Source organism: Hesperophylax consimilis, chromosome 29 (assembly GCF_061612785.1).
Source record: "Hesperophylax consimilis isolate HC1 chromosome 29, BYU_Hcon_1.0, whole genome shotgun sequence".
Lineage (NCBI taxonomy): Eukaryota > Metazoa > Arthropoda > Insecta > Trichoptera > Limnephilidae > Hesperophylax > Hesperophylax consimilis.
The window spans coordinates 15,834,034-15,860,744 of record NC_142864.1 but is presented as its reverse complement, the minus strand read 5'-3'; the positions used below and the strand labels follow the sequence as shown (position 1 = coordinate 15,860,744).

The window sequence follows — 26,711 nt, the reverse complement described above, 5'->3', positions numbered from 1 at the left end:
ATAATAAATTATAAGAAAAAAATAAAATAACTAAATAAAAATAGGTAAATAAATTAGGTAGATAATAATTAAAGAAAATAATAATACGAGAATGAAGTAGATAAGATATTAATAAGTAGATAATAATAAGAAGTTTTCTTTGTGCCATACAAAAATATTGAGCTGGTACCGTGGCTCCCGCTCTTAATAAAACGAGTTATAACCCATTGCTAATTTGTTAGCTATAAAGCAAAAAAAAAAACGGTTTTGGTTGTAGTATCAGAAATTCATGACCTATGGAAAGAAACCATTTTTAACACACATTATTTCCATAGTGAGCTTGAAACATACATTTAAATTTCAGAAAACAAGACGTCATATTTTTGTCACATTTATTTATAACTGTTCAATAACTCGAGCAATTCACAAAATATGGAGATTTCCAGGAAATCGGTTTTGGATTTATCCGCGCTTGTTCAAAAAATTACATCTCCGAATATTAATAAGGAAACATATAAACTATATTTTAACGTTTATCCCATATTTGTAGGTTTTATAATTGAGCTGTTTGCGGGAATTTCAAAATACATTTTAAAAAAATCGTCTACATAAATTTATGCAGACTTTGCTCAAGGTCTAGAGCGATGAGACCTAAATATGGGTAGCCATCGTTCGACTGGTTATGAAAAAAATAATTTAAAAATCTAAGAAGAAGCAACACTAGTTTAAATTAATTAAAATAATTAATTTTTTATTTTTTTTTAATCTACTTTTTGGATTTTCTTGCATCTCGTAAAGTTAATTTAATTCACATAATTTGCGAATTTTCAGACTTTTCTATTATACAATCAATGGGTACATCAATATGGGAAGTGTGGGATTGCACCCAAAATCCCCAAATCCTGGAATAAAAATTATTACTATTATTTTTCAACGAACGACGAAAAATCTGAGTTTAATTAAAAATTTTAGCAGATTTAACCTGCTTAACGAATACCCTCGATAAATGTATTTAAAAATAGTTAATTTGTGCCTAAGTCGATTCATTATCCGCTGTCATTTACCTATTGCCCGAAGCCATACAAGCGATCCGAATCAAATTGGGGTGCAAGTTTGTCGTGCCAACGTATAACGTTTCAGTACACAGCATTATTACATAAGACGATTTATTTATAAAAGCCACTAAAAAAGTAATGAAGGATTCATTTTTAGTAATACATACACGATAATATTAAATAAGCTACACTTAAACGAGGTTAACATCGGTAAGTGGAAAATTCTTTAGTGGAATTATTATTGTAGACATATTAATTATTCTGAATATTACAGTATCATAGTAATGTTATACAGATATGTTGATATTATGATGGCTTTAATGATTAAAAAATTATTTTTTATCTCGGATTGTATACATTTGTATATGATCCAATGTGACGGAGCATGTGTTTTACGTTTTGAATTTGCAGCGATTCTTTATCTAGTTAGTAACATACATTTCTTTTAGAGTTGTTTGGCGGTCCATCCTCTCTGCCTACCCCTGTGAGAAAACGGCTTGATGATTAGTTAGTTAGTTTTTTTATACATTATTCTCGATGCGTTTATACGCGTTGCTCGACTTTTCTCTACTTTCTATAAATATAATACGCGTGTATTATATTTATAAACCTTCCGGAAGAAATTCTCTAAATGATAGTCTTCTTCTTTGTATAACATCCAGTGGCGGTTTTCTGTAATTAACAGTTGTGCAGTGAACAATTCCATAGAAAAACTACAGCAAACAAGACTTTGATTATAATAGGAAAATAATTTCCCACATGGACCAGAGGTTACCTTTAGAGCCTATGTTATCCTTGGTGACCGGATAACTCATCATAATGACAGTTCAACACACCTTTAAAAGTGATATAAAGTCATGAAACAAAAGTGATGAAACAAAAACTTGATTACGTAGGTACGGTTTATGGTTTAGTTTTTTTATCACTTTTAAAAGGTGTGCTGAATTGTAATTGTGTTGAGTTATCATGGAACCGTCATCTTTGAGGATGCTGTGTAGAGGGAATTTTGAAGGAAATTAATATTAGGTGAGGTTTTTTAGCGTAAAGTGCACTCAAGGAGTGACAGAAAAATACATATATTTTATTAATTTTAAAAAAATGTCATCATCAGACAGCAAAATGAAATCCATATTTTTAACTCCAAATATGCCAAAAAGTGTTCAAAAACTTTGGGGGTGATTATTCGAGAAAAAACTTAAAATTAAATTGACTACCGAACTTCTGTCCCTTATTAACTTTAACATACCTTTGAGACGTACACGACATACAGTGCTATTCCACACGCTTATTTACAAAACAAATGCAGCATCTAATTCGCCAATTAACCGAGCTCTTCATACTCTAAATAATATTTGTCTTAACTCTAACATTGATATTTTTTCGGATTCACTGCCCAAATTCAAACGTGGCATCATGTCAATAATTTAAACTGTTCAATGCGCATACATACAGACACGCACACAAACACTTACACATACATTACACACGTCCCACACACACCTATATGTATACTACACACGTCACCTGGTAATTAAGGAATAAACATACCACTTTACAGCATACATTACAAGGAAACATATCATAGGTACCCCACATGAAGTATCTTATTCCTGTATATTGTTTCATCTCTATAAATCATGTACTGTTTGTTTCTATAATATAAAATAAAATAAAAAGTTATTGCCCGATAAATTTCTTATTTTTGTGCGATTTACAAAGCGTTGTAAACACTTGTAATTATAATTTCTTCCCACTTGGTCAGGGGTTATATTTAAGATTTGAAATATGAGTGTGGCCATTTTGCTATCCAAACATGTGCTTTACTCGCAAAAGTAAAGCTACGATGATTGTCCTCGACAATTTAATATTCTTGTAATTAAAATTGTTTTATTCAACCCCTCGGGCCTCTGGAATATTCTGTCAAAAGGTCAGAGTATTTCCGCTTTGCAATAAAATCCAAATAAATGGAATATTTCACAAACTTTCCAAAAACTAAAAACTTTTTTTGAAAGGGGATGAAATAAGCTGTCAAATTTAATTATTCGAAATAAACCCAAAATTAGTGATAAATTAAATTTTTTAATGCAAACATAAAAAAAATTACAAATGACTCACCTTACTTTTTGTTGTAACTAAAATTACTGATAATGAAATATATATAAACACATACGCATTTTATTGGACAAATTAAAAAAGCAATAAAAAATTTCACAAAATTTTATAATTTTTTTACAAATTGCAGTCGGAAACTTTGGTTTCATAAAGGTGCACATTTTAATTCTTCTGTGGTTATCTTCTAGATTTGAATATAAAGCATGGTGTTTTCTCTTTCTAACGCCGTTTAGATCATATATATGACAGTAAAGGAGACACAACGATTCCTATGAAACCATATACGTTGTTCCCAAAAGCGAACAAATTAGCCTGAATAAACACCCCCAAAGTCTCGCGGTATGCTTTGAACACGATGTATATTGGATTTTTTTAAACATATCGTGATATTTTCGAACCCTGGAAAAATCAGAAAGAAATATAACTATACAGATTCTTACCCATAGAGAGAGTTGGGGTGCAGCTTCTTAGGGCCGTCCATCGCGCTACTGGAACTGTTCCGCTGCTCGGTTAGCAGGGCCGCATCGCACGTCTCACTCAGCCAAGGAACCTACTGCCTTCCAGTCAAGCAGTAGTAAGCCTGCAACCAAATAAACACAACATTATAACTGCGGGTATTTGTAGGTGGTACAGAGATATTCACCGAGGTACAAAGTTGAGAGAATGAAATGTGACAGATCGCGTTGATCGAAGTATATACATACTATTGATCAATACCAGCGTTACAAGTATGAATTGACTGAGAGTTCGTAAGTAATTGAATCATACTCGAAGTCACAGTCTCTTACGGCCGGCGCGGCTACGAAAGTGTCGCCAGTGAAGTATGTGAGTACTAGTACTGGTTGGCAGATGGCAGACGTGGTGTTAATATAAACACTCCCGTGGTGCAGTATCTTGGAAAATGATCCCGACGTTTCTGGAAGCACTCGAAAGGTGGCAAGTTTTCACCGCATGTCTCGAAGATTCTAGTCTGCATAGTTTGCTGATAGCGTTGCCTCCAGTGATTGGTCGACGAGCTACGACGCAGTTGTGAGTCTGCAGGGTTGTCGCATAGCTGTGAGTCTGCAGCAGGACTGCCATACACTCAAACAAGGATAGATATGATTTGAGATTTTCACGGCCAATTGAAATCTACAAAAAAACACCCATTAATATCAATAGGAACAGCGGAGAAGAGCTAAACAGTTATTGTAATAATAATACTGTACAAACGGGGGCGCTCTTGTGAAGTGTCACATAAAAATTAAAAATCATCACATCCGGTACATGACGTTACCCAAACAATAAACACCGAAAACCACATTAATTTCACTAATTATTTATTCTGACTATAAGAGGATTAACATGAGGTATTCAGATGTAGATAGGATATGAATTAATAGTAATAATCGCGCCTTAACTGTAATAGTTCGAAGTATCGTCAATAAAGGTGGAAAAGGCGCTAGTGTTCAAGACTTAGTTCGAAGTATCACCACTAAAGATGCAGCTGGCGCTAGTGTTCAAGACTTAGTTCGAAGTATCACCACTAAAGATGTAGCTGGCGCTAGTGTTCAAGACTTAGTTCGAAGTATCACCACTAAAGATGCAGCTGGCGCTAGTGTTCAAGACTTAGTTCGAAGTATCACCACTAAAGATGCAGCTGGCGCTAGTGTTCAAGACTTAGTTCGAAGTATCACCACTAAAGATGCAGCTGGCGCTAGTGTTCAAGACTTAGTTCGAAGTATCACCACTAAAGATGTAGCTGGCGCTAGTGTTCAAGACTTAGTTCGAAGTATCACCACTAAAGATGCAGCTGGCGCTAGTGTTCAAGACTTAGTTCGAAGTATCACCACTAAAGATGCAGCTGGCGCTAGTGTTCAAGACTTAGTTCGAAGTATCACTACTAAAGATGCAGCTGGCGCTAGTGTTCAAGACTTAGTTCGAAGTATCACCACTAAAGATGCAGCTGGCGCTAGTGTTCAAGACTTAGTTCGAAGTATCACCACTAAAGATGCAGCTGGCGCTAGTGTTCAAGACTTAGTTCGAAGTATCACCACTAAAGATGCAGCTGGCGCTAGTGTTCAAGGCTATGCACATATTTTATGTGGAGAATTTTATTACATGACCCCGAAACTGTGACAGGAATTCTGATTAGATGCATCAAAATGGTATAAAACCTCAGTTACTTTACTTAATGTAATGCGTAAGTTGACATTATTATGTGTTTTAGTGACAGATTTGGTCATTAACCTCTCAGACATAGAATTTTATTTATTATGTGTCCCTTTGAGAACTGTCAGAACGTGATAATTTTTGTGTTATTTACGAGTTTTACTAAAAGCTTCATAACTCACGTTTTGGGAAACGTAGCCTCATTCTAAAAAATGTTTTGGAAAGATTATGAAATCCACTATCGCATTGTGTTGTTATACGTAAATATTTGCGTTTCTAAATATACATTTTATGAAAATGTCAAAAATATGTAAAAAATCGCTTACCATTATTTCAAAGCCTTGAAAAATGTACTTTTTTCTGAGTAGCATAAAGAAATAACACCCTATATATTGAAGTAATATATTTTTTTTTTTTTTTTTTTTTTTTTTTTTTTTTTTTTTTTTTTTTTTTTTTTTTTTTTTTTTTTTTTTTATATATACAATAATATTATTATTGGGTTTATAAAAACAGTTTATTTTTAAACAAGTTCTGCTGTGTAATTATTATTACGCGTGACAGCTGTTTCGCCCTCTGAAGGCATTATCAAACTGTGGGTAGCCCACTTACAGACGATAAATTTATATTATTTCTAGGTAGGTATTTTAATTTCATTTACTGATTTCTTAATTGATTTCTAAGTAAAATATCAAAAATAATTAATGGTTATTACCCCAGCAAAGTTTCCCCAATTAGTGTAATGTTTAAATTTGACTGAATGTCTTTATGTTAGTTATTCCCAAACGATGACTCATAGGGTTATTTTAATAGCATAATTAAGTACTTCATAGTGCACTCATATTTGCATTAGGTTTGAAGATATCTAGTAGGGGTGAACGAATTATATTTGTTTGTTCATTAATTAGAATAGCTTTTGGATTATTAGAGTTTTTGTTAATTTCTAACTGCTCTAAAAGATTCAGTTTACGGCCTTTATTTTGTATGTGTAACGGAGTTGGTTTATTATTATCATTAAGTGAGTGATTTTCATCTAGGAGATGTTTGGCAAATTGAGATTGTATTTTATTATTATTTTTAAAAGATCTTATATGTTCTTTAAACCTAGTGTTAAAGGACCGGCCCGTTTGTCCAACATAAACAGCGTTGCATTCGTCACACTGGAGTTTATAAATGCCACTATTTCGTAATTTGAGTACCTTACTTTTTGAGTTTTTAAGAGATGATCCTAAGTTGTTATTTGTGCGGAAGGCAATATCTAAACCACACTTTTTGAGGACTTTGGCAATTTTATTAGATGTCTGTCCGATGAATTCTAAGCACCCGAATTTATTATTCGTCTTATTATTAGTCGTTGGGTAAATTAATTTAAGGTTATTTTTGTGTTTGTTATTATTAATTATTTTTTCAATGTCTCTACCCTTGAAGCCATTATTTTTAGCAATAGTTAGGATTGTATTTTTTTCCTTCTCGTATGCTTTCTTGTCAAGTGGGATATTAGTAAGCCTATGTACCATTGAGTGGTAGGCAGATAATTTATGTGACCATGGGTGTAAAGATTTATAATTAATGGTCGTATCTGTAAACGTAGGCTTACGGAAAATTTCAAACGTATGTTTATTATTTTCTCTACCGATAGTTAGGTCTAAAAAATTAATTTTATTATTACACTCTCTTTCAACCGTAAAGCAGATTTTACGGTTGATGGAGTTAGCAAATGTGACAAAAAGATCTAATTGTCTGTTGGTACCTTTCCAACAGACCAAAATGTCGTCAACATAACGAACATAGTATATTATGTGTTTGCTAAAGATTGAATTTAAAATTTGTTTTTCAATGTAAACAAATTTTAAATTCAATCTTTAGCAAACACATAATATACTATGTTCGTTATGTTGACGACATTTTGGTCTGTTGGAAAGGTACCAACAGACAATTAGATCTTTTTGTCACATTTGCTAACTCCATCAACCGTAAAATCTGCTTTACGGTTGAAAGAGAGTGTAATAATAAAATTAATTTTTTAGACCTAACTATCGGTAGAGAAAATAATAAACATACGTTTGAAATTTTCCGTAAGCCTACGTTTACAGATACGACCATTAATTATAAATCTTTACACCCATGGTCACATAAATTATCTGCCTACCACTCAATGGTACATAGGCTTACTAATATCCCACTTGACAAGAAAGCATACGAGAAGGAAAAAAATACAATCCTAACTATTGCTAAAAATAATGGCTTCAAGGGTAGAGACATTGAAAAAATAATTAATAATAACAAACACAAAAATAACCTTAAATTAATTTACCCAACGACTAATAATAAGACGAATAATAAATTCGGGTGCTTAGAATTCATCGGACAGACATCTAATAAAATTGCCAAAGTCCTCAAAAAGTGTGGTTTAGATATTGCCTTCCGCACAAATAACAACTTAGGATCATCTCTTAAAAACTCAAAAAGTAAGGTACTCAAATTACGAAATAGTGGCATTTATAAACTCCAGTGTGACGAATGCAACGCTGTTTATGTTGGACAAACGGGCCGGTCCTTTAACACTAGGTTTAAAGAACATATAAGATCTTTTAAAAATAATAATAAAATACAATCTCAATTTGCCAAACATCTCCTAGATGAAAATCACTCACTTAATGATAATAATAAACCAACTCCGTTACACATACAAAATAAAGGCCGTAAACTGAATCTTTTAGAGCAGTTAGAAATTAACAAAAACTCTAATAATCCAAAAGCTATTCTAATTAATGAACAAACAAATATAATTCGTTCACCCCTACTAGATATCTTCAAACCTAATGCAAATATGAGTGCACTATGAAGTACTTAATTATGCTATTAAAATAACCCTATGAGTCATCGTTTGGGAATAACTAACATAAAGACATTCAGTCAAATTTAAACATTACACTAATTGGGGAAACTTTGCTGGGGTAATAACCATTAATTATTTTTGATATTTTACTTAGAAATCAATTAAGAAATCAGTAAATGAAATTAAAATACCTACCTAGAAATAATATAAATTTATCGTCTGTAAGTGGGCTACCCACAGTTTGATAATGCCTTCAGAGGGCGAAACAGCTGTCACGCGTAATAATAATTACACAGCAGAACTTGTTTAAAAATAAACTGTTTTTATAAACCCAATAATAATATTATTGTATATATAAAAAATAAAAAAATAAAATGGAGTTCTACAAATTAAACTTAATAACAATAAAAAAATTGAAGTAATATATTTAAAAACTATTAGTCACCTCAAAATATTAACCGTCCAAACTAAAATATTTTTAATAAATTATTTAGAAACGCAATAAATTATTAACGAACATCTTGACAGTTTCAATCGGCTTAGATAATGCACCTCTACGTCACATAGATATTCTTGAATACAGACGCGTAGCGTTATTCATTATCGATACTCTGTTTTTTAAATCATGGGAATCCGTATACTAGTGATGGAAATAAATCAATTTTTGTAAAATATCGCGCGTTTACGTGAAAAGACGTTCTAATGTCTTGACCGCTATTATCATATTTACGTCTTTTGACGTTCTAATGTTCTGAGTGGTTAAGCATGGATGAAACAATTTCAAGCCACAGATATTAGCATGGAAGCGTACAAGCTATGCAAGAACTGCAAGGACTATCAAAGCGGCGATACTATGGAGGTATGAATATTGACAAATATAAAATATCCATCTCTTTTTTTAACAAAATATAAACAATAATCCAAACTCTGTTTTCCCTCCAATAATTACTAATGTCTATCAAATTTGCTATTTTTCTTTGGTTATTACGTTTCAAAAATGGAACACACTAAAAATAAATAAATTTAAATAGATACCTACCCCAATTTAAAATCACAGAGAATAATGAGCTTCATATCTAAAAATAAAATGTCTACAGCAGGGAAAATGGCAAATCAAGTATGCCAATTACAACCAATTAAGTATTTATCAGGAAATTGCAAACCATTGTCATTATTTAATCCATTACGCGACCAAATCAATGTCAACTACTTAATAAGTCATATATTATTGGCTATGATGAATTATGTTGACAATGTTGTTTTTATTTTTAAGTGTGAGCACATAAGAATCTACACCGTCTAGAGCCTGTGGGACTAAGGCATCCTTAATAATGAATCCGAAGCCGGTGGATCTATGACATCCCCGATTGGGGTATCTGGTGAGGTTGATGGTGGAGAAGGAAGGAAGTACCTGGCTATTCCGATCTGGTCGCCTAATACGACTAACGTCATCTAAAGCTATGATTGGGCGATACTGAGAGTATCTACCACTGGTGTGCATGGACGCAATAATAATTGTTTACTGATCATAACTCGCATTGAAAAGGAAGTAAGTCAGTACCCGCTGTAAGAATTGAACTCGATCCGTCCGATTACTAGCCGAGCGGGCCATCCATTACCTCTCTACAGTAATAAGTGTAGAATGTGTATGTAAAGATAGAGATTCAAAGACTTGCTAATAAAGGTTTTTAAATTTTACACAACTGATAAAAACCATTTATGTATGGTAAATGGTTGCTGATCAGTGGTGTAAAATTTAAAACACATTTATTAGTGAGGCCCTTAGACGGCAGACAAGAAATGAAGTAATTTGATCAGCATGCACCCAATTCGAGATAAATAAACAGAATTAACAACACTGCAGTCGGATAAAAAAATCTTTAATAAAATAACTTGCCCCGGGGCATACTCAGGCAGCTGCCCGGTGGGACAGGCGACTGCTACCTACCCCACTGGCTTGCACTTTATTTAACAGGTAGATAATAATACGCCATCACCTATTTGCGGAGTGGATCCATTATTTTAGAGTACTCTAATGTTGTTGATAACACGGAGGTGTTCTTAGATGACATTTTTAACAATTGAGTCTATTTATGTTTTTTGATGTGAATACCGCATATTAAATAATTAATAATATTATATTTTCATATTATAAAATGAAGGCCTCAGCACGGGCAAGCAACCCAGTGAGGCCTACATTACTGGAAAACTTAAAATGTAAAAAAATATTGTACCAAATAAAAAATAATAATAATAAACAATAAAAATCAAATTACAAAAGATAAAAAGTACAAAAAAAAATTTAAAAAAAAAAAATTAAAATTAAAAAATTAAAAAAATTCCGGAGCTAGTGGGACTATGGCATCCCCATTTGGGATCCTTTAATTTGGGAGGCAGGTATGGCTACGCAGCCACGGGAACCATTGGATAACCAACACCTCTCCCATAGGTCACTACAAGTAGTTACGCTACGTTTGGTGACTTAGCAGGGGTACCCAGGTTCATTGGGGTGAGGATTGTCTAGATCTTGGTGCCTACTGCTTGACGGGAGATCTTTTTTACCTCTCCAGCAGAACCCTTTCGACCCACTGCCTTGCACCACTGTGTCTGTCACACCTTTCCTACTGATTCCTACAGTTCCATGATTACTCAACACAGTGACAATTCAACACACTTTTACAAAGTGATATAAAGTCATTAGAAACGATAAAAAAAAATAAAAAAATTTAACCTAACCTAATCTACTTAACCCAGTTAATAAGTTTTTGTTTCATCACTTTCCATGACTTTATATAACTTTTTAAAGATGTGATGATTTATCCGGTCACCGATTCCTACCTACCTCTCATATACCTTTTTCTTTCCAAGATCTTCCTCTCCTTCCTTTCCTTAAAAAAAACCCCACACAGCATCCCCAAAGATGACACAGGCCTGAAGGAAATTATTTTCCTCGGGGCCTCCTGCGTGGAGCTTATGTAAAAAAAAGTAACTGGCTATCAATTCCTAACATGGAGTCATGGAGTTCAAAAAGCAAGCATTAATGATTCTCTCCAAGAACTTTGTGACAAATATAGCTATCATTCAAAGAGTCATGCTAGGTATCTCCTAGCGAGATAGAAAGACAAAGGTAACATAACCCGTTATCACTTTTGGAAAGCAAACATGGACTATCACCAAGAACCATGTGACAAATATGGCTGTCTATTTAACGTGCTAGAAGATATGCCCTCACAAGATAGAAGGACTAATGAGTGGATTGGCAGCGAGATAGACAGATGACTTAACTGTCACAATCTCCATTCTAAGTGGGACTTGTTAGGCCATATAGCCAGTTATTTCGATTAGATATTGCCTGACCTAATATAAATTCGCCAAAATCGAAAAAAAATTATTGAGTTATTCTAAACGAGGTTCTCTCCTTTTTTAATTTTATTTTGATCTAAAATTCATATTTAAAGAGTTAATAATGACAGTAATATAAGTTTTCGATATCCCAAAAAATTAAAAAAATCACAATTCAGTTCAATTCCTAATTTGAATGGCTGTACCGCCGAGCCAGTCATTGTATGTACCTTGACATCACACGCTTATCGGCCGGCCGCAAATATCAACATTTTGACAGCTTAAATCTTCGGTATTTATTTAAAATTCTAAAAATTCTGTGTTCAAGATGCTGTAATTAACACGATACATTATTTATTTATTTATTTATTACACGCCCTAATGGGCTTTTACACACTACAAAGTTTAATAGTAATAAATAGTAAATAGTAATAGTAATAAATTCTACAAAATTAAAACAATAAAGGAAACATAATACAACGAAAAAATATTAAATGTTACAACAACAACAAAAGCATATAATAAAATAAGATACATTAGTAAAAATGATAAGAAGTCTCACATAAATAGATATTCAAAATAAAAAATTAAAATATATATATTGCGGAAATTATAGATGTCTATTTGTGTCTCGATATGTAAAAGAATTGAAATAAACAATATTTATATTGATTATTTTTAAGATGAAATATACCTCCCAGATCAGAATATTTATTTCCGAGACTGTGAAGTCTTGGAATCGGGGAATTTTGATAAGACAGTGTCCTGGTGTTGTAAAAATAAAAGGGTAGTAAATTTCGGCAAGATTTTTGGGTATGTGGATGCTGATTAATTGGAGTAACTCAGGACAGTCAATTTTGTAATTAAGTATTTTATGTAATACTATTAAATCTGTGTTTATTCTTCTTTCAGAAAGTTTTAATGGGGACAATTTATCTAGTAAGTAGTTATAATCAATGTTTTCTACAGGAATATGCAATTTATAGTTTATATACTTCAGGAACTTATGTTGAATCTTTTCAATGTTATCGGAATGAATATTGTAAAAGGGAGACCATAACGTAGAGTTATACTCTAGTTGGCATCTAACAAGGGTTTTGTACAACATGATAAATGTGCCTAAATTATTGAAGTCTTTTGAAACTCTCAGAACAAATCCAAGAGTCTTAAGAGCCTTATTGATAATGTTATTAATATGATACACAAAAGTTTTTATCATTTAATGTATATTCACAGACATAGGAATTAATAGACGAGAAGATAATGGCGAGGGGTAAAATCAACTGTTGAAGAACGAAGGGAGTGAAGCTGACTGTGATTCGTCAATAAATCAATCTGACAGTAAATAGGCATCTCGCATTATAATATCACCATTTACTTCTTAAAAGTAAAATCTGCTTTTGAATGAATAGACATTTTTACATGGAAGCGCAAATTACTCGCCACGTTATGAACAAATTTGCGAAGTCCAAATTCGGCAAAAAAATTCGGTGATATTTTCAGAGTCGAATATTTCGTTTAAGTATTTAGATAAGACACTTTCATAAATGTTCATAATTTACTTCCCAGCAACCAACCAGCTTTGTGTTTCGCGTCCAGACGTTTCTCGATGTGATAGTAACAACTGATTCATATTATACGATGTGAATATGCTTAAAATAAAGTAAAATAATGCTTATACAGGGTGTCCGGAAACTCGTAGTACAAGCGGGAAACTGGTGAATCTACATCACATTTGGAGTCGATTTTGTAGTATTTTTTTTTTTTATTTGAGCCTTCGTTATCGAGTAAATCGAGTTTGAAGTTGATTTTTTTTTTTTTTTTAATCAAATTCTTATAAATTATTACTGAAGATCAAAGTACCCAACTAATTAAAACTATTTGAAAGTAAAACAAATAAAGAAACTCGGATTTGAAGCATTATTTTGAAATCACCCTTCATTTAACCCGGTGTAATCATAAAATATTTCTGCTCTGCGGGGTTAAAACATCTGTTATTCAACCCTAAACACCAGAAAAAACTTTAACCCTAAAATAGCCGAAAAATATTTTTTTTTGGTTTTTTTTTTTGAAAATGCTCAAATCAAAAAACTTTATGTTTTTTTGGGTTCCCCATGTGGTGTAGATTCTCCAGTTTCCCGCTTGTACTACGAGTTTCCGGACACCGTGTATATGGAATGTAATACGACAATTGGGTTTATTCTCTTTTTCACATCTATTTTTACAAGTTTTCATAGTACAAGTCAACATTTTGCCGTGTTATTTCGTAAAATGAACCGATGATGCCTCGACCATAGTTCGCACAAGAATGATGACGTCACGTTTTCAAATTTCACTTGAGGCCATACGCGAGCACAGCCGGCTCCAATGGAACCGGTATGGGGAGTGGGGATAATACGCTTTTAATCACTTAGGGCAGGTCTACTAATATTCATATGTCTATGTGTATATTGTAGATTGGAGAAGATCTCACGGGGATTTTACCATTTAGATGAAAATTCCAGCCATTTTCCCCATTTAGGAAATATTCCCCAAAAACAAATTCCCGGGAATTTACCCATCACTAAACGGGTGATGTACTGGGTTAGGAAATAGAGGTTACCAATAATTATTTTTTTTAACATTAACTGAACACGGGAGGCCCTGAGGAAAATAATTTCCCTCCGGGCCATGCTGTGTGGAGGATCTTTTCGAGGTGAGGAAGGAGTGCACATGGGTCTTGAAGTGACCTGTGTCGTAAATCGTTCCACAGCCGAGCTGTTGAACCCAAGAACGAGTCGTAGAAGCGACCCATTCTCATGTGACAAATGTCAACCATGTACATATGTTGACTATGCACTGGTGTCTTCGGAGCATCTTCTATTGAAACACCGTTAGAACACGGCCAGCATTCCACCTGACGCCTGTCCTCTAAAATTTGCAATCTGTTTGGATAGGGGAAGACTAGACTAGATCAAACAGACTGCCCGTTTCAAGAGGGTGAAGCCAAGATGATATGGGCTAACAGATGGACACCAGAATGTTTATAAAAAAGATTTAGCTAATTGAATATTATACAAATATTAACAGTACATTAGACATATAGTGATGGGTTATAGCTCATTTTATTAAGAGTGGGAGCAATGGTACCAACTCAATAATTTTATACGGCTTAAAGAGTAGACTCAATTCAACAATGGCTCAATGAACGAGAGCTGTGAGTTCAGAGCGAATGAGCAATAAGAATACGGTGTTCGCCCGATACAGCTACCAGCGTAAGTGTATGAATGATCGCACGTACAGACGTCTGACTGTCAGACGTCGTTCACATCTCTGAGTATGTAATAACCATTTATACTTGGATAATTACAATGGCCCTATTTTTTAAAAATATCTTCTAATAAAAAAGCTTAAACGTTCAATTGAGCCACGGTACGGTGTATCGAGAGTCATACAAATACGGCTCTTCAAAAAGAGCAGGCTTAATTGTGCAGCTCGTTCATGAACGACCCAGACATAGTCATGAGAAATAGAGCGAAAGGTTCGGAAGAACCCAGCGATTAAGATAGTTACGTTCACTAAACATTGCCAAAGTCATTTCAAGCAATGTTTCAATTCTGAATGTAGGATCTTTCGTTCTGGAAAGAGGTGCAAAAATAATGAATTAATACTAAAGTACAAAAATTTACCGTTTAGTATTGGTTCAAAATAACATACCCCATATGTAGAGATGGCAAAATTTCGTTTTAACTAAAAACGCGAAAAAATATTTATGTTTCGAAAATAGGGCATTTATAAGTTTTCTTTGCGTTTCAAGGCATTTGAAAGTGTTTCCAGTGATTTCTATTTCGCGAATTAACGCGAAAAACGTGATTTTGGCCGTATTTCAGCTAAATTATTCTATTTAGCGAAATAGGCGCGAATTTCCCGAAAATACCGGGTATTAAAATGATATGTGAGAATTTCATAAAATCGATATTTACATTACGATTTTTTATAATTTTGTTAATATTTTATGTGTAAATATATATTTTTGTACTGTAGGCTAAAATTGCTTTTTGATGTTTCACAAATTGTGCTAAATAAATTACGCCTATTGATGTTAATCGCAATCTGCATTTGTTGTGTTTTTGTTCGACCCGTACTTAGAGTTTCCTTCCTTATTAATTTAATATTAAAATTAATTATTTATAATCTTTCACATGGAAATACTTGCAAATGAAGGTAAACATATATTTTACCAAAAATACTTAAAATATGCGCTAAAAACATTCAGGAAATAGATTTTTATCTATTTTGCTACAAAACGCTAAATTATGCCTCAAAATGCTATAAAATACTAAATTTCCAATTTTTAATGCTAAAAAATCTGAAAATTAATGCTAAATTTTGCCATCTCTACCCATATGTAATAAGCTTCACAACATACCCTAATTGGTGATGCCATAGTCTCACTAGCCTGGGAGCATTTGGGACTCTTGTGCGGTATTCACGGTCATATGGCTTCGCTATATCAATTAGCTCAAATACCAATTAAATTTTTTCACAGCACTCATAACATTGTACCAGTTTAAATTTCCCAGTTTCTAATTGTCAGACACTAAACAAAAACAAGTGGGGAAAAGGTCAAATGCTGTTATTTGTACTGGGCCTTGCAGGCAGCTTTTCGGGTTTGTGCTAATTATAATTACTATCATCAATTAGGAATATTTCTGCTATTTTCAAATGCTGATCATAAAACAAACTAACTTTTTACATGAGTCTGTAGACAGAAGCAAAGAATTATTAGTTATTCATTATTTAGGTTTACTCTTAACCACTCAGAACATTAGAACGTCAAAAGACATAAATATGATAATAGCGGTCAAGACATTAGAACGTCTTTTCACGTAAATGCGCGAGATTTTACAAAAATCGATTTATTTCCATCACTAGTATACGGATTGCCATGATTTAAAAAACAGAGTATCGATAATGAATAACGCTACACGTCTGTATTCAAGAATATCTATGGAATGTAGAGGTGCATTATCTAAGTCGATTGGATCTGTCATCTTGTTCGTTCATAATTTATTGCGTTTCTAAATAATTTATTAAAAATATTTTAGTTTGGACGGTTAATATTTTGAGGTGACTAATAGTTTTTAATTATATTTCATCAATATATAAAGTGTTATTTCTTTATGATACTCAGAAAAAAGTACATTTTTCACAGCTTTGAAATAATGGTCAGCGATTTTTACATATTTTTTGACGTTTTCAGAAAATGTATATTTAGAAACGCAAATATTTACGTATAACAAAACAATACGATAGCGAATTTCATAATCTTTCCAAAACATTTTTTAGAATGAGGCTACGTTTCCCAAAACGTGAGTTATGAAGCTTTTAACAAAACTCGTGAATAACACAAAAATTTTCACGTTTTGACAGTTCGCAAAGGAACACAAAGTAAATAAAAGTCTTTTTCTGAGAGGTAAGCTTTTACTGGATGGATTTCAGAAAGTGACAAATTTATTTCTTGCACTGGTGAAATTTACCGGCCTTTGCCAAAATCATAAATAACCAATTAGATATTTGCTATTTTTAAATTCAACTTGTGTAATTATTAGTATTGACTTTGGTAATCATTTACCTAACCGCCTCACTTTTTACTGTTGTTTTTTTACTTTAATTACTTTGGTAATCATTCCGTAATCTGCGCCTAAATGATTACCAAAGTAATTATTAGTATTGACTTTGGTAATCATTTACCTAACCGCCTCACTTTTTACTGTTGTTTTTTTACTTTAATTACTTTGGTAATCATTCCGTAATCTGCGCCTAAATGATTACCAAAGTAATTATTAGTATTGACTTTGGTAATCATTTACCTAACCGCCTCACTTTTTACTGTTGTTTTTTTACTTTAATTACTTTGGTAATCATTCCGTAATCTGCGCCTAAATGATTACCAAAGTAATTATTAGTATTGACTTTGGTAATCATTTACCTAACCGCCTCACTTTTTACTGTTGTTTTTTTACTTTAATTACTTTGGTAATCATTCCGTAATCTGCGCCTAAATGATTACCAAAGTAATTATTAGTATTGACTTTGGTAATCATTTACCTAACCGCCTCACTTTTTACTGTTGTTTTTTTACTTTAATTACTTTGGTAATCATTCCGTAATCTGCGCCTAAATGATTACCAAAGTAATTATTAGTATTGACTTTGGTAATCATTTACCTAACCGCCTCACTTTTAGGCGCAGATTACGGAAATTACACTTGTTTCATAAATTACTACTACAAGAAACAACTATTTACATGCACAAAATAGGTTATTAGGTTCTTAGTTTGGGTTAGTTGAGTAATTTATACGTATTTAGATTGAAATGAAACTTTCACAAGTGTCAATACTATCGTGGACGTGCTTAGGCGAATAATACTTACTGCTAAGGACGCGTTTTAAATGAAGCGATTGTATTTTTCTAAAGATTAACTTTATTCAACACATAAAATATACAAAACCAATTTATCAAAAGGTTTCAGAAAATGTGAGCAATTGTTATGTACGAATTGTGTTGCACTTCAAGTCGCTCGAGACAGAGTAATGTAATGCCAAGGGATTTTAAAATGCACCACTGAATCATCGGAACGCAAATGTGTCCCAGTGTGGCGACAAACAAGATCTTGCCAGTGTCAAAAATTACGGTTAGGGAAACGTTGCAATGAATTTTTTGTGTATTTCTAGAAGCTAGACAAAAAAGCTTTGAGCATTGAAAAAAGTTTACCAAACTTTTTCCAGATAGATAAAAAATGGGAACTTTTGTTAAAAAAACATTTCCGATGAGAACCTTGAACAAATATGACTTAGATAACAGAGGGATACATTCATTTATGTATATTTACATTTTGATAAGAATTATATGCAATGTTCGATAAGCGATATTAATCGTGAAATAAGATGCAATTAGGCGGAAACCGTGTCAGTGGAAACAGTATCAGAATTTATCAAATTTAAATTAGGTACTGGTTAATAATATATCAATTTGGAAATGTTAACACTTTGAAGTCAATCTATGATCATTTATTTATCATTCAAATCTAAATGGTTAAATAATAGTTTCACTAATTTTCAACCTGATGATACATCATCGTATTTCTGTATAGAGCTTGTAGCTAGTTAGTAAGTTAATTAACAAGACTGACTAAATAGAATGTAACGTTTCACTAGTATTTGTGCAACTGTCAGAAAGTGGTGTGAACGCGGGGCATGGGCTAATGACACACAAACAGACTGAAAACTGTGGGAAATGGAGCCCAATTCTAAATTCACATACATTCATTGTTTATTTACACACAAAACACGCGAACAATAGCGAATAACTCATAATACACACTAGCTGGGATACACGCACACAGCTCGGCCATACAAGTCTACTGGCAATCAGCGGAGCGACCCGTCCCAGCAATGACACTCGCGACAATATTATACCAGATAGGCGGTCTCACAATGGCTCTGAACACACCTAGGCGATTAGCGAATCTCGCAACAATCAGACTTATCACAGTAAACAGATAACGAATGAATTGTAGGTCGGCGTTACGAGCAGGAAAATACGCCCTTGTAACATGCTCGGCGCCGTGCAAACGTTCGAGGTACACAAAACATCAAATACAAACCGTTTTTCGCAAATAACGGTCGGTGTGACAGCTCGAAACGTCGCCACTTCTGTCAATCATGTCAAAATAGGTCGCGGGGCAAATCTGACGCGTCTGCGATGCATTTCGCCCGCACCAACAACCGCTCCGTCTCGTAGTACTACTACGGAGGTACCCGTCCCATGTAAAAAATACGCGCTTGACGTATTACGGCCCGTGGGAGCGGCCAGACGATCTCGCCGACGACAAACTGCACTTTCGTCAACACAGAACTCGATGCAAACTGTTAATGTCCTGTCTGCAGGCATAAATGGACAAAAAACCTGCCGCCGTGATCGATTAACACGTAAAAAAATCGGCACAACCGCGGACACACTCCTAAATTCTTGAATATCTGGGCAACTCCATAGATGATAGGCTACAATAGATGCTGCATTCGACTAGGAGAGTTTTTTTTAATCTTACCTATTTTCCTATTTAAAATTTAGGTACTTGCATACAAATATTATCCACATTAATCAAAAATATGTTTTTTTACCATAATAGATTCATAAAAAATCTTATTAATTAAATTGTTGATCATGTAAGAGCCACATAATTATTTTGAAAACTGATCTTTTTCAATTCCACTCTTTGGATTGTTCGTGTTCTAAAAGTTTTTTTTATTTTTATTTAAATTAAGCTATTGTAGAATATAAAAACTAAACTGTTTTGTTTTTCAACGAACTAAGATTTAAATGTAAAATCAATCATTTATTTGGTGAATTAAAAACTTATATTTTCTATTATGTAATTATAAATAAATTATTACAGCTATGACCGTTCTTAAAAGTCTCAATACCATATTAAATGTACTACGAGTTCATTTATGAATAAATGCATTTCAAAGTATAAAAAGTTTTATCTTACTCTTTTCACGGTTGCTAAAGTAGAAACGCGTAAAAGAAATTTTAGAATATTATTGTTATACTTTACTTTTGTGGACCATTATGGCCCAATATATCAGTAATTTTAGTAATGGTATCGGTCCCCTTGTTTTTATCGCGGCTCTTACCAGAGAGCATCTTGATGAACGTAAATATTTCTCAAGCCGAGCATAAAATACCGGCCCATACCGGCCTTCAATCAGTTGCTGTTTATGTTCGCGTGTAGAGATTTTTACAGCCGTTAATTAATTACAATAATCCGTTAAGTTAGTCTATGCTAGAAACCCTGACAAGATAAGCAGTATGTGTTTTTTAGTATCGTGATACCGTTACTAAAAAAAATTGATGTACCGGGCATATGAGAATTTTCTTGGCAATGCTTAAGAGCACAATAGAAAGTGATTTCAATTTTTAAATATTTTTTCTGCGCCATAATTTACAAAATATTCACCTACGATATATTACATTTTTTGCACAATATTTATATACTTACATCCTGATAACATGTTTTATCATCGAAGTTTAAGTTGAAAAATGGTTGGAGGTTTGAAAAATCCATTGTTTTATTCATATTTTATTAGATCTTCGTTTGAACTGATAAATTTGTATAAATCTACTTTTACCTTACTCTGAATTATGTGCGTTCTGCACAACTTTAAAAAATGGAAATAAAGAAGCAAGTTTTATTTTCGTGGATTATTGCCCCACTCCTCCTCAAAACAGGTTTTCAAGCATCTTTTGCGCTTGGGTTAATTTATCCATAGTATTAGATTTAGCATCAAACACAGAAACTTTCAACTTCAACAATTGTTTATGGTCATTGTTGACAGTTTGTTTTTGTTTAAATTTAGCGGGTGGTTATAATTATCCATAATTTAATTTTATTATTTATCATTCATTCGATGATTTCACAATTTCAGAGACTATTTATTCTTCAATGGGGTTATTTTCCCGTGCTAAAATAATCCAGTTTTATTTATAATATAGACGCTTCACGGTTTCGTAGCAAACTATATAATTTTTACAAATAAAACATATTGAACAGTTTTTAAAGATAATATATTTGTTTCCAGCATGTGTTATAGGTGTAAATAGGCATTCAAAACGTTTCAACAATTTATGGCCATGGAAAATTGAATTATTCCTAAAGGAGAACAAAATTCTACAATCGGGCAAAAAATTGCATGAAAGTAGTACATAAAAATATAAATGATAAACTTGTCGAATTCCGCGACACGCTTACTACGCAAAGAAAATATAAACAGCACTTGGTTTCAAATTAATTACTACAAGAAATAACTATTTATGGCGGGGAGATGGTAAAAGATGCATTTAAAGTTCTATTATTTCTCAGAGTTAAGTTTGAAGGTTATGAAATATCATAAATCATTAAAAATACCCAAACTAACACCCTAAAAACCTATTTTGTGCATGTTTACTTTAAACCCCCGACTTAAATAGTTGTCTCCATTAGATATTTAAATTAAAATCAAGTATCGTTTTTTTAAAGAGCTTTGCATGCAGCAAAATTCGACAAGTTGTACAAAAATATTTTGTGTCACCAAATACGGCTAAAGCCATTTAAGGCAACGTTTCAATTCTGAATGGCGGTCTTTCACCAGGGTGAGACCGCACGTGCCGGGCCTCAAACTTCCGATCTCTGGTTTCATAGTCGAAGATCTTATCTGCTCGACCATCTAGATTAAAATGTCATGATTAAAATGAAGTTTTAGCTAACTTATCAGAAATTTGAACAACAGACTAAGCTAAACCACAAATAATACAACCCAACCTTAGGAACTAATTAAATGTATCTCTATATTCTTTATTAAAAAGTAATATGTCCTCTTGAGGATGCAAAAACAACATCAAATCAACTCAAAATGCAAAATATTGAGCAGTGTGTATTTTTGCGAAACTTGAATTACATGTCGAGGCTTAAGAAATGGGACAGGTGTATACAAATATTACCCGCACAAGAGTTCCAACTGCCTATATCTAGTGGGACTATAGAATCCCCAATTTGAGCAAATTTTGCGAGGAAGAATTAAATGCGGAAGAAGAAGTTGGGAAGTGTCCAGCTATTCAGATCTGGGCACAATAAGGGACTTGAGTGAAAAATATTACGGCTTAATGTTTTTTATTTATTTGAGTTTATTTAGGCAACATACAGTTATACATGTGGTAGGCGACACATTACGCTATATGCATCATAGCTTGGTCTATTTCAGCATATCGCTCGCCATACACTGGGAATGTATGGTGAGCGATATATTGAAATAGGCCAAGTCACGAAAATATAGCGCGCTTATAGCGTGGTCTGTCGCAGGCTTTAATTTTAACATTTAATAATATGTTGAATATAAAATGAACCAGTTATATCCTTAAAGATCAATAAACGCTGATTCTGAATACACAAGTTTTATTATATACACGGTGTCCAGGGGTAAAGTGCGCTAACTTCAGGGGGTGACTATACATGATAATACAAGTAAAAAAGATAAATAACTTTTTTCGAAATTCTAACATTTTCATGTAAAAGAAATGAATTGTATGTTTGTATAAATATTATTCTACAGAAAATGGGAAAATGAACATTGGAATTTCGTAAAAAATTATATTCACCTTTTTACTTTTACCACCATGTAGAATCACCTTCCCAAATTATCGCACTTTACCCCCGGGCACTATGTATAATTATACTTAAAATTAATAAATCGTGATTTTTAAAAAAACTATTAAAATCGTGAGACACTCAAACGCCCTGTGATTGGTGGGCGGGTTTTGACAGCGCTTAAACTGCTTCCTCACGGGTTGGCCAGCTGCGGATAATTTTGTGCCAAGTTGCACTGCGTATACTCGCACACGGGTAACTACTGTGGTCAACGAATTATTTCAAAAGAAATAATGTTTTTTGGAAATCTTCATAAATATTTAAATTGGATTTTTTTTGTTTTCATACAGACCGGAGTTGGACTGACCGTACTGTTTTCCGACAAAAACCGAAGTATGTATGATGTCACACATACCTCGTGAGTTAGTTTTGGAAGGCTTTGAAAAATGCAAACTTTGAAAATTATTTTAACTATGAAATCGACATTTGTAAAAAAAAAATTACAATACATTAGAAGGTGAACATTCGTAATAATTTTTTTTTTTTAATTACTCGAATTCCTTACTACGCCATTTCAAGCAACCTTTTGATTTTCAATAGAAGTCTTTCACCAAGGCGTTACTTCTGTCGAGCGTATCTCGACAGACAGATATTCTTCTACATCGAGGGTATCTACCACTCTGGACGTAGGCAGGTGTACACTTGTACGGTATCCTTTCTTAACTCTCGACTTGGAATCCTAGCATTACGGTTTCAAGCTAATTTCTCCGTAATTTTTCAGGATTTAAACACTGGGTTTCCAGAATCGGTGGACTTCGTTAATACGCACAAATTATTTAAAAAACATTTTGTGCATTAAAAACATTAGTTATAAAAAGGAACAACTATTTCAGTCTTTTTAGAGCCTCCGTAGACGAGACACTTTAGTTACGGAGACAATTGCATTGCAAAAGTTGCAGGCATTAACCGTAAGATATGGAGTTCCCATGGAGGTGTGCACACGAGAGACTTTTTAGTTGGAAGACTTTTTAGTTGCGGCTGCCGGCAACCACAACGTTCTCCGCGGCTGAATGATTATATCTAAAGTCTTCGGAGACTGTTCTGAATTCAAATTTTACACTACCGTTTTTTTGTATTTATATTACAAAACAGTTACCGCAACGAAAGTCTCTCGTGTGCGCACTCAATTTGAAGACGGCGAGTGCGACAAAATAGTTACCGCAACTAAAGTCTCTCGTTTGCGGTAGTCCTTAGCTATTTCATTCAAATTAATAAACAGATAATTTAACATCTTTTGTATATGCCATGTTTTGACATATGAAGATAAGTTTTTAAGGCTAATATTATTTTTAAGCAATTTTAGCTTCTTAGTTTGGGATAAACCTAAAAACCAATTTTCATATTATATGTCACATCAATAGTAATGAACAAAAGATGGCCGCCAAGTGAATGCTTCATATTTGTCAATTTTCATTTTAACGAAAAGCTATTAAAATGCATTATTTTACATCTCCGGTGACTGAAATAGATGCTCCTTATTGTAGTTGAACTGATACAGCACAAACAAAGCTTTTTTAATATAATTTGTGCATTTTAACAATGTTTTTTAACGAAGTCCAGTGATTTTGAATATTTACCCAAGACTCTAACGATAATAAATCAAATCGATAGCTTAAAGCCAAGACATTGTATCTCCACTCTTTGGCAAAATGAGTAATGAACTAGACTCTACTAAGAAGAATTCAAATTGGTATATGTGTAGAAATATGGCATCTCTAAGGACGGGTTGTTTAACAGAAATTCTAATGTAACATTGTCATCAAATGCACATTCAGCTCCATTTTGTTTTTTTGACAGTTGAAAGGTTCCCGGTAAATGCCGATTCTAAGGACGGGTTGTTTCACAAAACTTGAACATTTCATCATATTTCAAAGTAAATTTTCAAGTTATGTATGGGATAAATAAGCAGTGTGGTTGACTCTGTTATTACAGAGCGAGACAGAGTTATAAATACGAATGTAGTAGGTAGATCTCTCTCACATACCAGCTGCTAGCTAGTTAAGATGGATCCGTAAACTTGTACTCGGTTTAATAAACGCAATAATCTATCTCGAAGTATTATACGATCAACTGCATTACACAATCAAAACTAGAATGCGCTTTTCATGTGTGGGACCCATACCAGCAAAAATATGTAGAATTACTAGAACGAATTCAAAAAAAGTTTCTAAGGACAGGTTGCTTCAGAGAATTTGAACAATTCATCAAATTTCACGGTTAATTATCAAGGACTGTGAAAGTTCTATTATTATTTCCGTTCTGTGAAGCAACTGGCCCATGTTGATATAATAACAGAACCTCAATAGGACTTTCACAGAAATTGGAAATTAACTTTGAAACGAGTCAGGTGAAATAAATGTGAAAATCAAAATTACATATGTATTACTGCAATATTTGACTGCTTTTGTGAAGCAATCATCAATATTAGATTTTTTTATTTGAACAAGGAAATCTACAAGCAAAAATTCAGAAACAAAACTAAAACACAAAAAATATTTTCATAACCTAAAAACCATGATTTATTATGCTATTTATAACATGATGTAATGAAGATATTCCCAGTTATTTGGTGAGAAGTGTGTATTCAATAACCAAACTAGTTTGTTGGTCTATAAAAGTATCTATAAATTAATTTTGTATACCCGTGTCCAAATAACCCAAAAAAGTACACTGCGGTAGAGTTCAATAAATTTGTCCTAAAAAGAGATATACTTCAATAGGTCTTTCACAGAACTTGGAAATTAACTTTAAAATTTGATGAATTGTTCAAATTCTCTGAAACACCTAGGGTATCTTTATATGAGAATACATGGTGAGTACCCTTGATTCATGCTTCACATGAATTTGCTTGAAACGCGCTACAAAAGTCTCCAATCTAGGAGGAATGGGGCCTTTACAGTAACAGGGTTTAAAAGAATTGACAGCACATACCTCTTGAAATGCTATAAATTGTTCGTAACGAACAACTATCAGAACTTGCTCTATATTCCATAAGGCAGAAGGGAAATTTTGGCTCAACATATAGCATGAGAAGAGGTACGGTGCTTCTAAATGAAATCTCTAGGTCTCTTGACATTTTCAGCATTGGCCTCGAAGGTTTCAAGAATCATTTCAGGCAAGGACATATATTATTGTTAAACTAGCTGACGTGTACCCGATGTTGCTCGGGGACTTATAAATGGTTTGGAATAAAGCTTTGAGGTTATGAGGTATTTTTAAGATATATAATTCCATAGTACATTATTTTGATACATCTCATAATACAGGTTTTCCAATAAGAGGTGTTATTTTGATATTCAATCGTAAAAGATCAATGGTTTCGTTGCTTGTGTGGCACGTAGCGCCGTCTTGTTGAAAGTAAACGTTGTCCAGATCAAAACCATCCAATTCCGGCCATAAAAAATCATTAATCATCTCTCGATAGCGCAATCCATTCACCGTAACTGTTGCTCCAGCCTCATTTTCGAAAAATGTAAGGTCCAATTACTCCGCCGGACCATAAACCGCTCCAAACAGTCACACGTTGAGGATAGAGAGGCTTTTTAACAATAAATCTTGGGTTTTCCGAGCCCCAGATGCGACAATTTTGCTTGTTGACAAAGCCACCGAGGTGGAAATGGGCCTCATCACTCAAGATGATTTACATTTGATTCACTCAAGTGAATTTTAATAATTTCAATGCGTTGTTGAAGCGTGTATCGTTCCATTTTTATTAATGGCGTAGTTTCTACTTGTCAAATGTCAAAAGTAACATCTACCGAAATAGCGAGCTATTCAAAATAACACCTCTTATTGGAAAACCCTGTAGTTTAGCCAGAGTTAGCAATGTAAGTGCCCGAAAACATTTTGTTTTACGACTTGATTACAAAACACCGACTTTTTGCTACTTTTTATAAATATAATATGCATGTATTGGTGACCGGATAACTCATCAAAATAACAATTCAACACACCTATAAAAAGTGTAATAAAGTTATGAAAAGTCATGAAACAAGTTTTTGTTTCATCA

At 33.4% G+C, this 26,711-nt stretch overlaps 1 protein-coding gene across 2 annotated transcripts in view; it reads right to left on the bottom strand.

Annotated features, from left to right (window-relative positions):
• The window catches only part of p120ctn (adherens junction protein p120), a 54,127-nt gene extending 34,634 nt beyond the window's left edge, over nucleotides 1-19,493 (bottom strand). For both annotated transcript variants that reach the window (XM_089649220.1, XM_089649221.1), the window contains exons 1-2: nucleotides 19,124-19,493; nucleotides 3,587-3,726 (exon numbers count right to left, since the gene is read on the bottom strand). In XM_089649220.1, the coding sequence (XP_089505346.1) occupies nucleotides 3,587-3,627 (41 nt within the window). In that variant the 5' untranslated portion in view covers nucleotides 3,628-3,726; nucleotides 19,124-19,493. The remainder of the gene's footprint in view (nucleotides 1-3,586; nucleotides 3,727-19,123) is intronic.
• Nucleotides 19,494-26,711: the final 7,218 nt, after the last annotated feature.